At 42.8% G+C, this 13,605-nt stretch overlaps 2 protein-coding genes across 3 annotated transcripts; one reads left to right on the top strand and one right to left on the bottom strand.

The window, feature by feature from the left end:
* The first annotated feature begins 13 nt into the window (after window positions 1–13).
* Window positions 14–12,238, top strand: Nkapd1 (NKAP domain containing 1). Of its 2 annotated transcripts, none has more exons than XM_050156233.1 (6): window positions 14–153; window positions 1,828–1,904; window positions 5,176–5,276; window positions 7,001–7,150; window positions 8,101–8,154; window positions 9,457–12,238. In XM_050156233.1, the coding sequence occupies exons 2-6, from the start codon at window positions 1,836–1,838 to the stop codon at window positions 9,959–9,961; spliced, it is 879 nt and encodes a 292-aa protein (XP_050012190.1). In that variant the 5' UTR covers window positions 14–153; window positions 1,828–1,835; the 3' UTR covers window positions 9,962–12,238. The 2 variants fall into 2 exon arrangements, with proteins under 2 accessions (XP_050012190.1, XP_050012189.1); XM_050156232.1 differs by lacking the exon at window positions 14–153 and adding an exon at window positions 575–718.
* Window positions 12,155–13,572, bottom strand: Timm8b (translocase of inner mitochondrial membrane 8 homolog B). The gene is given in 2 exon segments (XM_050156255.1): window positions 12,155–12,548; window positions 13,480–13,572. Coding segments are annotated over 2 exon segments (261 nt in total). The 3' UTR covers window positions 12,155–12,380.
* Between the last annotated feature and the right edge of the window lie 33 nt (window positions 13,573–13,605).

Genomic DNA, 13,605 nt, shown 5'->3' with positions numbered 1-13,605 from the left:
CCTTCCTGCACCTGTCAGCCTCCCCGGCGGCCCGCGAGCCCGCTCAGTGGGAGTCGCCCGTGGGAAGGAAGCGTTTCTCGGGAGCACGACTTCCGGCCCGGAAGGAAGCCGCCGCCTTTTCTCCCACCCCGCCACGCGAGGCTGCGGCGCACGGTATGGGTGTGTTTGTGTGTGTTTGTGTGGGGAGGGCGTTTCGAGGGAAGGCTGCCGGGAGCGCCGAGGCCGCGGCGGGGCAGGGAGCCCGCTGACAGACATGGGGGTGTTTTTTCCAATCTCCCCTTGGAAACCTCAAGCTCCCCTTCAGGCACCCTAGACAGTTCCCGGGTCCCAACGGAAGGCCACGTCCATGCCCCGTGTCCCCGTTCTGTCCCGGGAGTGAAACCGAGCCGCCGGGCGCTGTCCCAGCCCAGCGAGAGCGGGGAATGCCCGGCTCCGCCGGCAGGCCGCGTTCCGCGCCTGCGCCCGCGCCCGCTCTGGCCTGGGTCCCGCAGAGAGAGCCGCCTGGCGGGCTCGGCTGGGGGAAGGCAGCCGTAGCCTGGGCCTCGGGTGAGGGCACTGTAACCAGTGGGAAGGCTGCGTTTTCACGAAGGACTCGGGTGAAGCTGCAGAGCTGCCTTTCAGCCCTGACTCCTTGGCTTCCTGGGTCGGAGGAGATCTTGTAATGGAGTGGTTCTTCGTCTCACACTAGCAAGATGCCTGATTTCCTCAGGATCGAGGGGTGAGTGAGCATCGGGACGGTGGCACCAAGCCCCTCTTAACTACACATGTGAATATCGTTGTCTTCTGGGTTTTGGAAAGTTCCAAACGATGTAGGAAACAAAATTTCCTAAATAGAGATATTTAGGTCATTAATTTTTTTTTGAACGCAGTTTTTATTACTGTTGACAAATGTGGTGACCCACAAATCAAGATGTTTACATAGCTGCAAGCTAATTTTGGGGAGTTTGAGATTTGATTATTTCTAGCCTGGACACTGACATACCTCCTTTGTCTGGGTCTGTTCGGTCTGCGGGCGAGTTACGGCTTTAAGAATCTTGACTTTCAAAATAGGAGTGGGAATATAGTTCAAACTCGGGGTTCCCCACAGATTCAAATAAGAGCCAACTGAAAATGGGGACTCGGACTGCATCTGTACTTATCATGTACAGACCTTTGTCCCCTTTGCCATTGTTTCTACTGTGCATAGTAACATTCACAGAAGATTTGCACAGTTTTAGGTGTTATAAGGAATTTGGATACCCCACCCACCCTAAGTGTGGAAGTGCCTGTTGTCTCTGTTGGGAGGTGGAGGATCAGGAGGATCAAGGCTAGCTGAGGCTAGTTACAAAGTCACAAGTTAAAACATAGGGGAGTGTAGTTTATATGCAAACACTATACTATTCTAAATGAGAGCCAAGCACCCTAGGGATATTTTGTATGTGTGCATGTATATGTCACTGGGGGACTGCATCCAGGGTGCCTCTTGTGCTAGGTAAATGCTCTACCATTGAACTATATCCCCAGCCCACACTTGGAGTTTGTTACCTTCAGGGACCCTGGACCCAATCCCCCGTGGATCTTAGGAGACTCCGTGACTCTGAAAACAGAGAATTGTGAGGACTAAATAAGATGGTGCTCATAGAAGCCGTTTTGAGCAGTCTTCTGCAGTTTTAAAGACTTTACGTTATCCTCTGTCATCCTTACTAGAATCACTGTATCGTGCATCTTAACGGGGAAAGGAAAATCCTCCCTTAGCTTCTGTGTCTTCTAAGTTCAGTGATTTTTTTCCTTTTGTCTCTTTATAATTTAATAAAAACAAATTTATTGCATATTATTGATTCATTTCAGATTAAAGAATGTCACGGGTTCCACTGGGGAAAGTCCTCCTGAGGAATGTCATCCGGCATACAGATGCTCACAATAAGGTAAGCAATACAGTCGAGTTACTTGTCAACATTTCTTGAAGGCCTACTGTAAACTATGGATTACGTTGGGAGATAGCAAAGATATATAAGAAACAATCATAGTTTGAAAAGTACTGTATCATGAAGATAGTTACAAAATGCTTTAGCGCACCAAGGAAAGAATAAAGAAATCTGCCTTGGGAAATGAGAAGGATTTCACAGAATGAGTGGTATTTGAGTTGCTGATATTTGAACTGGTTCTTGATGAATAAAGTTTCCTGGATGCATCGTTTTTGATTGAGAGACTATGCACTAATGCAGAGCAAAATATTGGCCTGGTGATGCATCATAGTTGTAATACCTCTCATATATGCAAAGTCCTTCATTCTATCCCCACCCCTTAAGCATTAATCATTTGGGGCAAGAAATTATATGCATCTAGAAATATAAGATACAGGGTTACTGACAGAAGATAAGGCCCAAGTGGCAAATTAGAGTTGTTTTTATAAAACTTAAGAGATAAACTTTCTCTTTGGGGCAATAAGGAAGCCATCAGCGCGGAGTGGTACGTGTTTCATACTTGAAAGTGTTGTTTTACATCTTGAGGGGATGAAATGGTATGACTGCCATATGTTCAAAGCCAAATATGTGCATCTAGACAGATGATTTTGTCAGTGTGGTAGGAAATGGAGGATGGAGAGAAGAACTGGGGACGATGATTGGGTGGCTGACGTCCTAGGCGAGTGGTGCTGAGGTCTGGATGGGGGCATAGCAGGCAGATAGGACGGTAGTGGCAAGAGTGGAATCCAGGGTGCCACCTTCTGTGGCTGGGTAGGTAGTAACTAAGGGACAAAAAGAAGAAAAGGACAAACATGGGAAATGCAATTAGTTTGGTTTTGAATATATTTATGATAAAGAACTTGAAGTTGAAAACTTAAGTCTTGGAAGCAAGAAGAAAGATTGGAGCTGGATTAAAAGTTTGGGAATTTAGACAGTCACCTAAGAGTGCACCTTAAATGAAAAGGACAGACCCTTGTTCAGTTTTCTTCAGCAAATTGCACTCCTGGCTTGGTCATTACTAACATGGTCACTGTCATATTACTTAAGGTGCTGGGTACTGGGGATTGAACCTAGGAGACAGGATCACCAAGTTTGTTTCTAGCTGATCTTGGTCTCACTCCATAGTCCAGGCAGGCCTTGAACTTGTCACTAACCCAGATTACAGACCTGTGCCTAGTTGTTACCTGAGTTTTTCCACTGTGGATGCAGATATAATAGTACCTATGTTACCTGTATAGTTGTGTTAATTCTACTTCTAGTTGTATTGGAACCTTATATTTAAGAGTGACAGCTAAAAACAAGATAATTCTTGCATAGGTTTAACCCATTTATACAGGAGAACTTAGAAATAAAATTTGCAGGCTGGAAAGATGGCTTAGTCTTTAAGAGCACTGTCTGTCCTTCCAGTTCCCAGCAACCACATGGTGCTCATAACCATCTGTAATGAGATCTGGCGCCCTCTTCTGGCCCGCAGGCATACATGCAGGCAGAACACTGTATACATAATAAATAATTTTGTTTTGTTTTTTGAGACAGGATTTCTTTGGGTAACAGTCCTGGCTGTCCTGGAACTTGCTTTGTAGACCAGGCTGGCCTCCAACTCCCTGAGATCCACCACCTGTCTCTGCTTTGTAAGTGCTGGGATTAAAGGCGTGAGCCACCACCTCATGGTTATAAATAAATCTTAAAATCACTTGTGTTTTTTCCAGTCAGTTTTCTGGTAATTATGTTATTTTGTTTCTGACAAGAAAAATTTTTTTCTTTTTTTTTTCAAACAGGGGTTCTCTGTGTAATAGCCCTGGCCACCCTAGAATTGGCTCTGTAGACTATGCTGGGTTTGAATTCACAGAGATCTGCCTGCCTCTGCTTTCCGAGTGCTGGTATTAAAGGCATGTGCCACCTCTGCCTGGTCTGACAAGAATTTTAATGTGACCCAGGTATGATGGTACAGGCCTGTAATCCCAGCATTTAGGAGACAGAGACAGGAAATTTGCTTAAGTACATGGCTTGCCTGTTCTATATGGTGAAAAGAAGAAAACAAACAAACATAAAGGGACTGTTTTTGCAGAGGATCTGGGGTTTGATTCTCAGGTCCTACATGGCAGCTCACAACTATCTGTAACCTAGTTCCAGAGAACCTGACACCCTCTTCTGGCCTCTGTGGGCATTGCATCCATATACTACACAGACAAAACATTCATTTACATAAAGTTAAATAATACAGATGTTAAAAAGCAAAACAAGATGGGGTGGGAAGATGGCACAGGTTAAAGCATTTGCTATGTAAGCCTGATCACCCACATCTGACCTCTGGAACCTATGTGGAAAGCCAGATGCAGTAATGAAAGTATGTAATTCTAGTGCTCCTACAGCAGGATGGGGGTGGGGATGGAGGAATGGGCCAGAAGCTTAGGGCCAGCTAGTCTGGAGTAAATAGTGTAGCAGCAGAAAACAAGAGAGCCCCTGACTCAATAAATGGAAGTCAGGAACCGACTTCAGAAAGTTATCTGTGACTCCTGTATGTGTGCCCTTTCTCTCTTGCTCTCCAACTCTCATATACACACAAAATTAGTATATGTATTCATCCATCCATCCTGTTTTTTTTTTTTTTTTTTAAATGTAAAAAGAGACCTTGCCTAGGGAATTTACAGACCTGTCCCTGCTGGGCCTTGCACACAGGCCTATAATCTCAGCCATTGAGGGAGGACAGAACCACAAGTTGAAGGACTGCCTAAGATTTTGTCTCAAAACAATAACACAAAATAATTCACCATTAAGAACAATAAAAAAACAAAAACAAAGAGGCAGGGGTTGGGAAGGGGTACCAGGCCAGTGGTAGAGTGTGTTCTGCATTGAGAAAGAACAAAATTAAGAAACCCTGTCTTTAGCTAGGCAGTAGGGACACACACCTTTAATCTCAGCACTGCAGAGGCAGGGGGATTTATGAGCTCAAGGCCAACCTGGTCTATAGAGTGAGTTCTAGGACAGCCACAAAGAAACCCTGTCTTGAGGGGGGCGGTCAAAACCTGTTGCTGCGTAATTTTAGATTTACTGCATTGGACTGTTTAGTCACTTTTAAAACTCCTAAGAGAAACCAGAATTTAGTTTTTAGATCATAGCCCAGTCTATACCCCATAGTTAGGGCAGATTGTACCTTCAGCCAGTTCTTTTTCTGTAATGCAAAGTGCTATTTTTAGTGACTTATTTTTGTTTCCTTTTTGAAAATGTCTAGATTCAGGAGGAATCTGACATGTGGAAAATCAGAGAACTAGAGAAGCAAATGGAGGATGCTTACCAGGGGACCAGAAGGAACATGGTACCCAGCAGCTCAAGGTAAAGTGTGCCTCTGATAACCAAAAATAACTCATTTTTTCCAGAATTACTAATTTTAGCTTTAAAACATTCTAGTATGATAAGGATAGATGAATTCAGTTCAGCAAATCAAACCTTCCTTATTTCTTAAGTTTAGGTCCAAGCATAATAATGGCTGTGATAACATGCATATATTGTACTATTTTTTTCTGTGATTTTTCTTTTTCTTTTTCCCTAAGACAGGGTTTCTCTGTGTATAGCCCTGGCTGTCCTGGAACTCTCTCTGTAGACCAGTCTAGCCTTGAACTCAGAGATCCGTCTGTCTCTGCCTTTCAGGTGCTAGGATTAAAGGCATGAGCACCACTGACCAATTCTCTTTTGACTTTTCAATACAGGGTTTCTCTGTATAGCCCCAGCTGTCATAGACCAGGCTGTCCTCAAACTCAGATCTGCTTCCCTAGTGCTAGAATTGAAGGTATATGCCACCACCACCACCTCACCTTCTACACTAATTTTCAATGGTGAATTAAAAAATTCTCCTTGGACTACTGTAAATGTTTAGGTTTTATGGATTCCAACCTTGTCTAATGGCTTTTAAGATTTTCTACTGGAGTGTCTTTTTTTCTTTCTTCTTTTATCTTATAAAAATTGTATTATTTGTTGGGAATGGTACCTCATGCCTTTAATTTTAGCACTCAGGAGGTAGAGGCAGATCTCTGTGAGTGAGGGCAGCCTGGCCTACATCCAGGCCATCCAAGACTACAAAGAGAGACCTTGTCTCAAGAAACAAAAACAAAACCAATTTGTTTTATTTATCGTGTTGACAACTTTGCGTATGTGTGAGTGTATATGGGTGTGCCAGAGTGCACACATGGAAGTCAGAGCACAACTTTCAGGAATCTGTTTTTACTACTGTGGGTTCTAAGAACTCAGGTCATCAGGCAAACACTTAGCTGCTTAGCCCTCTATCTCTGGAGTCTTTCACACTCAATTCAGTCATTCATACTGTCCCTCCTTTAGTCTTTCTATCAGACCTTTGTAAAAAGTCTTTTATTCATTATGGTTCTGTTGGTGACTGCAGGGGCCAGAAGAGAACATTAGATCTCCTGAAGTTATGGGCAGCTGTGAGCTCCTGGCATGGGTGCTGGGGTTTGAACTAGCATCCTCTATAAGAGCAAAAGTACCCCTAACCACTGAGCCAGCTCTTCAGCCCTAGACTTCTTTTTAAAGGCCACATTTACTCACTGTTTTTGTTTGAGTTTGGCCGGGTGTGGTGGCACACCTTTAATCCCAGCACTAGAGAGGCAGAGGCAGGTGGATCTCTGGGTTTGAGGCCAGTCTAGTCTACAAAGCGAGTTCCAGGCTGTTACATAGAGAAACTCTGTCTTGGAAAAAATAATTGAGTGTGAGTATAAAGGATTATGTAGGCTTGACTGTGTCTATGGGAGGTGTAGGGATGTATGAATTGGGAATATCTTTAGGGCTTCATATGCCCTTAAGTATAGGAAGTAGGTATGTGAGATAGGTCATAATCCTGATTTCTAAAGCTACCTTGAGAAATCACTAGAAGAAAAGGAATTCCCAGTCAGTGTGTTTGTGGAGTATGTGGGCTTTGGTGATTAGAGGCTGAGTATGAATGGTATCTGTTAGGTGGTGCAAAGTATGTTCCATAAATTTTGTTTATAATATGAAGTGGCATCACAGATTACTTTTAAATATAAATGTTTATGTTTTTTCATTTACAGTCGGATGAGAAGTGATGGTTTTGATGAAGAAAGTCAGAGAGACTACTGGAGGCCAAAAAATGAAATTTCTGGGGCCCTGGAAGATGATTTTCTTAAGGCTAAATCCTGGAACAAGAAGTTATATGAGTATGAATCCAACATGCCAGACAGGTTTGTGACTACATTCTTATGACCCCTAATGACATTTGGCCCGAATATGTCTGTCTGAAAATTGTCCTAGGGTTTGAGAGATGGCTCATTGGTTAAAGCACTTACGCTCTTGCAGGGGACCCATGTTTGGTTCCCAACACTTACAAGACAACTTATAACTGTCCATAACTCCAGTTTCAGGGGATCTGACACCCTCTTCTGAGCAATGTGAATGCAGGCATGCATGCAATACACATATACAGGCAGGCAAGACAGTCATACACATAAATATAAATAGTTCTTCAACACATTGTCCCCATGAAAGCTTGTAGGTGAGTATAGCAGCAGTATTACAGTGGCTAAGAAGTGAAATCCAGATGGCTGTTTCTGATGAATACATAAACAGAATATAGGTTTTCCATATGGTGGAATAGTTCTTGGTGGTAAAAGGGAATAAGAACTAATTACATATGCATAACCTTGAAAACTTTACAAATGGTAAAAGAAGTCAGATACAATGGTCACATGCTCTATGATTCTGTTCTGTGGTGTGTCCAGAATGGATAATCCATAGAGACAGATTAATGCTTGCCTTGGGCTACAGGCTCTGCACTTTAAAAGAGCAACTTTCTTGGCATGTGAATCACATTTCAGTAAGTATCTTTAAAATGTCCTAGTGTAGATAACATGTTACAAAGTAGTTTTGGAAAAGGATTCATTCTAAAGAGTTCTTAGTGTCTCCTAAAGAACAAATGTAACTTTTTAAGTGAACAGTACATCCTGTGTCTGAGTTGATAGTATAAAAATATAGAAAGATAGAGCTGTTTCCAAGGTATTGTGTGGTTTTGCTTTGCCCCCTTTTCCTTTATTCTCTGTGTGTATGTGTATTCATGCAGTCCAAAATCTAATTTTAATTTCCAAAACTAATATGCATTGCCTCATAAAAATGTATGTATTGTGTCACTTTACAGATGGGGTCACAGTGGTTATAAAGAGCTGTATCCTGAAGAGTTTGAAACAGACAGGTTGGTAAATACGCTTTCTAGAAAAACAAAACCAAACACCTAAGATGAATGCAAAATTGTGCCATAAATAAGAGTTCCTAACAAAAGATTTATTTGCCCTTGAAAATATAACTAGAACCTGGAGTATATGGCTGTAGGCCCAGCGGCTTAGGAGCCTGAGGGCAGGAGAGCTGCTTGAATCCAGGAGTTTGAGGCCAGCCTGGGACATAGTGAAATCTTGTCCCCAAAACAAAGAAAACAAGCGGAGTTTAGTTGGGAGGCAATCCTTATGTACCTTTCCTGATTGAAGTTTGATATTCTGTAAGTATAAGGGCTTTAGAAACTACTTAGTTTTTATTGTCTGTCTACCTACCTGTCTTCCATATTCTATTTTTTCTTATGTACCCAATACCTATTAAAATCTTTTCACTTTAAGGATGTATCCTAATTGTCAGGATCATGCTTGTGTTTTGGGGTCACAGTGGCTCTGATAGCCCAGGTGGCTAGTAAATGACCACAGTGCTGGTAACTAGACCAGGGGTGATTCAGGTCCTAAGTGGGGCAGCGGAATAGTGAGGAATTTCATTTTTCATTTCATTCAGAATGAGATGCAATTAAAAACTTACACACTGTTTCTGGAATTGACCATAGGTGACAGGAATCAGAGAAAATGAAACTATGGATAAGGGAACACTGGTGTTTAGTATTTCATATGTTACTCAGTATGGCAGATCAGGAGTTTGGTTTGTTGACAGGATTTTCTTTTTTTTTTTTTTTGTTTTTTCGAGACAGGGTTTCTCTGTGGCTTTGGAGCCTGTCCTGGAACTAGCTCTGTAGACCAGGCTGGTCTCGAACTCACAGAGATCAGCCTGTCTCTGCCTCCCGAGTGCTGGGATTAAAGGCGTGTGCCACCACCGCCCTGCCCCAGACAGGATTTTCTATAGCTCAAGATGGCCTTGAACTTTACGGGTAGCCAAGAATAACCTTGAACTGGCCCTCCTGCCCCTACTTTCTAAATATTAGAATTAGAGGTATATACAAGTATGGTTAGCTTAAATTAGGATTTTAAAGATGTGGAAATAAAGCATTTGTGAGAATAAAATAAAATAGAAATCTCACAGTAACACTCTCAAGAGTTCTCATACTTACAAACTGGGGAGATGTTCTTGCTTCTGCTTTTGAATGCTGTGATTATAGCTGTGTACCACCCCCCCATACCCAGCTCAAAGGTCTGATTTAAAGTTTAGATGTTACTTTAGTGCAGAATATTAAATATGTATATTTTCTTCCTCTCATAAAAGTTTTATCTTTACTTTTCTTTAGTAGTGACCAGCAGGACATTACCAATGGGAAAAAAACATCTCCCCAGGTAAAAGCATCTGCCCACGAATCCCACAAACATAAGAAGTCAAAGAAATCCCATAAAAAGAAGCAGAAAAAACGGTCCCACAAAAAACAGAAGAAAAACAAAAAGGAAGCTATGGACACAGCAGCAGATTCCTCAAGTGAATTCTCAGAAGAAACTGGAGCTTCTAGTACCAGGAAAAGGAAGCAACCACACAAGAGCAAGAAAAAATCCAGGAAAAAGTCTCCTAAAAAATCTTTACCTTTAGGGGGAGAAAGGGCTACTTCCCAGTCAGATGATTCAGCAGCTAGCAGTTCTGAGGAAATCGAGGAAAGAGACACTAAGAAAACCAAAAGGAAAAAGAAAGAGAAAAGTGTTCATGTTCCTGTGGTTAGCCCTGAAGTACAGGAGAGGACGAGCAAGCGCAGGAATTGGAAAGTGGCTACAGATGCAAGGTCTGCTGAAAGCTCAGAAGATGACTAAGTGGGAAAGCAGCCATCCTGCTCCCACGGACTCTGGTTGTCTGCAACTCTTAACAGTAGGGTTTGCTAGTGACTCTTTCAGCACAGGAGTCAGAGGTCAGAGTTGTCCTACCACAGATACCTTTTTTCCTATTTCAGATTGTTAAACTCCATCCCCTTTTGTTGTTAATAGGAAATCTGGTATTTTGTTAAGGTTTCTTGAAGAGATTATTTTTTGCAATTAATCACTTAGGGTAGAATATCTATACAGCAAATTAAAGAACCCAGAAAGCTGATATCAGTAATGATCTGGGTACACCATTTGGAATGTTAAATTTGGGGGGAATCAGGGTCTGGGTGAAGAAAGGACTGAAGTGGTGCTAGATAGAATAGTTTGACAAGGAAAACTTGTATTTATACAGGAGGTACCCTGACTTCAGCTTTGGTGCTTTGATTCTTCTATAGTTGGGCCCTACAGGTATCTAATTTACTTAGCGAGGAAATGGGTATAAGAACAAACCTTTTCCCTTCATGGTAGGATCCACAGATGATGGCTAAGTAATGTAGGGTTTTCTGCCTAATTGCCCTGCTGGTCAGGGTCTACAGCGACATTGAGTATAACCCAAACATAACAGTAACTGGATAGTAATTGGTTTTCTAGTTCCATTGCTTTATATTGCCTGAAATGGGCTTGCGTTTGAAATTATTTGTTCAGCTGTCCTGTCTATCAAATGGTAAGAATTAGGAAGTAGTCACATTGCCAGTGATGCTTTCAAAGAGATTCAGGGCAACAGCCATCTAAATGTTTTTTTTTTTCTTTTTGCCAAGTTGGGGATTGAACTGAAGGCCTTGCATATACTAGGCAAGTGCTCTACCACTGAGCCATACCCCCAGCCCTATTGTTTTCTTGTTTTTCGAGACAGGGTTTCTCTAGCTTTGGAGCCTGTCCTGGAACTAGCTCTTATAGACCAGGCTGGCCTCCAACTCAGAGATTAGCCTATCTCTGCCTCCCAAGTGCTGGGATTAGAGGTGTGTGCCACCACTGCCCAGCTTCCTTGTTCATTTCTAATTCTATTAATGAATTTTAGTTTCCCTGAAACCAGATGAATCAATTCCAAAATGAAACACACTCTCAGGGACAGACCCAGTTCTTCCCAGTCTGACTTTGTGTTATGATTATCAAGAACATACTATTTCCCCCTGCTATACTGTGATCCTGATAGTAAAAGAAACCAAAATACCACTGAAAAGTGGCTGGTAGTTGACTTTTCATTAAGAGGAAAGATAAGTGACATTGTCAGGGTTTTTGTTTTTGAGGTTGTCACTTTTGGTACTGAGTAGAAAGCACAAAAGCTCAGACCTAAGACTGGGTCATGGTTCTGCCACTGATTGATGAGTTCTAGAGCAGGTTAAGTTAACCTCCAGGCCTTACTTTTGCATGTGTAATACAGAAATACTTCATGGTTAGCATGAGACACCAGCAATAGAACACTACTTTGCTGACATCCCATGAAGTAGCATTTTATAGTTTAACTAAATTTGTGCTCTTTATGAAACATACTTCTAATAAACTGCTTGTTTTTAAAATACACAGTTGGCCAGATGTGCCCTAGCCCTTGATTGAGAGCAGGTGCTACCTTTTGGGATATTGAGACTTTGGTACTCAAATGTTTATGTTCCATGAGACGCTTTTTTTCCTTGGGTTTAATGGAGGTTAATGGGAAGAGAGTCTAGTTACTACCTCATAACCTTCTTGAAGCAAGTGAAATCTTTGTTGGAAGTAGTTTTGTGTGATAAGAGTACTGATTCTAAGCACGGTCTCAGGAAGATGGTCCTGCAGAATAAGGCACTTAAAGGAAGCTGGTTTTGTTTGGGTCTTGACCTTTACCGTCCTCCCATACTAACAGGCTTTTCTCTTCCCCAAGGAATGCACATTTTGCCTGATGAGATGATTTTTTTACACCTCCCCCAACCATGTTCATCTTTTCTCGGTCACATAAGCAATAAAATTGTTTTCTGTTCTAAACCTTTCTTACCCCTAAATTCCCTTCCATGCCTTAGGCTTTGATGGTTTCTCTAATCCCCTTACGATGGCTTAGGGTGGCTTTTCAAAACCCATGATCTCCCATTTGCACTACCAGCCACGAACACTTTTTAGTGTTCTGTCAATCAGATCTCTATGCTTGCTGAGTCCTAAACTGGGACTTAGAAGAAAAAGAATTGGAGACGTAACATTTATTAACTGGTGTTATAAAACCTGGAATTACTGAATTCCAATAAATAAAATTTCACTTTTGGACATTTGATCTGTTACTTTTTAGCACCAACAGACTTAGTAACTGCCTGATGCTAACCTGATACATTGACCACTTTTTCTCCACTGGCCATTCAATCTGCTCAGTAACAAGTCTTTTGGGTCTTCCACCGTTCTGAGGTATGGCCTACTGTCCTCCTTTCTGTACAATCTGGGCAAACCGACCGGTGATAGCAAGAGTAGTGTCAATGAAGCGGTCCACGCAGCTAGAGAGTCAGTTTTCAGTGCGGGAGTCTAGCCGATTTCCTGGCTTCTCAACACACTTATCCCAACATAGTTCCATGAAGTGATGCACCTAAGAGGAGAGAAAAAAACCTTAATCTTTGGGGTCTGCAGATACCTTATTTCTTCTTACTCTGTGACTTGATAAAAACCACTTTTAATAGCATATCACAGGATCACTTCCGGGTCCATCTTGTCACTAGTAATTCCTCTCTGTATACACAGTGAATTCTCATTAGAACGCATACTTTCACAATTTTTTTTTCAAGCCAGGGTTTCTCTCTGTAGCCCTGGCTGTCCTGGAACTCAGCTTTCCGAGTGCTGGTATTAAAGGCGTATGCCACCACCTCCTGCCCACAGTTCTCAAAGCAACTAGCATTATTAATGGGAAGAAGTCAGGATACTAATTTCTCCAAACCGAGGATAGTTTGGGATCTATGGACACGTGGTGATATTACTTGGGAAGCTAAGTACTAAGTAAGCAGTTAGTTCTTGAAAGGATAGCTATCAGTATTTCCAAGGTCAGCAACGGTTAACACCCTGGCTTGAAAAACGCCTTAAAACTCCAAACTCTGTCCCAACCAAGTCTACACTGACTGTTGCAGCGCTCACCTTTATCTAATAATGGTCACCCCTTCCAAATACATCACAAGATCCAATGTTGAGAGGCAGCGGGCAACAACGAACCCAGAACTCAGGGTGGGGAGGGGTGTCTTCCAAACCGACCCTTGAACCCCAGGGTCAGAAAAGAGATTCCGAACGTCATTCCGGACCAGTGGCCGGGTAATCTGACCTCCTCTGTCACCCAAACCTTCCCCGTGCTTTACACTTCTTTCCGCCCACGCAGCGCTAGCCTCGAGGACACCGAGCACCGTAGGTCACCAGGGCGGGAGAAGCAGCCGGGATCCAGCATCCAGTGGGCCCGCAGTGCCGCAGGGCCCAGAGCACCGCGGGTGCCCGGGGCCTGAGCCTCACCCTCCTTTCCTTGTTCCTCATTCTCGTACCTGTGCAGTGAACTGCGCCTTCTGCTGCTCCGCTGCCACCAAGCGCTGTAACTCCGCTTCGTCTGCTTCTCCTAGCTCGGCCATTGTCAGCATGAGTTACTCCGCTGGTGTGCGCACGCGCGGTAG

The sequence above is a fragment of the Alexandromys fortis genome, unplaced genomic scaffold, assembly GCF_014885135.2.
Source record: "Alexandromys fortis isolate MF-2015 unplaced genomic scaffold, M_Fortis_MF-2015_v1.1 scaffold_89, whole genome shotgun sequence".
Classification (NCBI taxonomy): Eukaryota; Metazoa; Chordata; class Mammalia; order Rodentia; family Cricetidae; genus Alexandromys; species Alexandromys fortis.
This window is presented reverse-complemented; position numbering and strand designations above follow the sequence as displayed.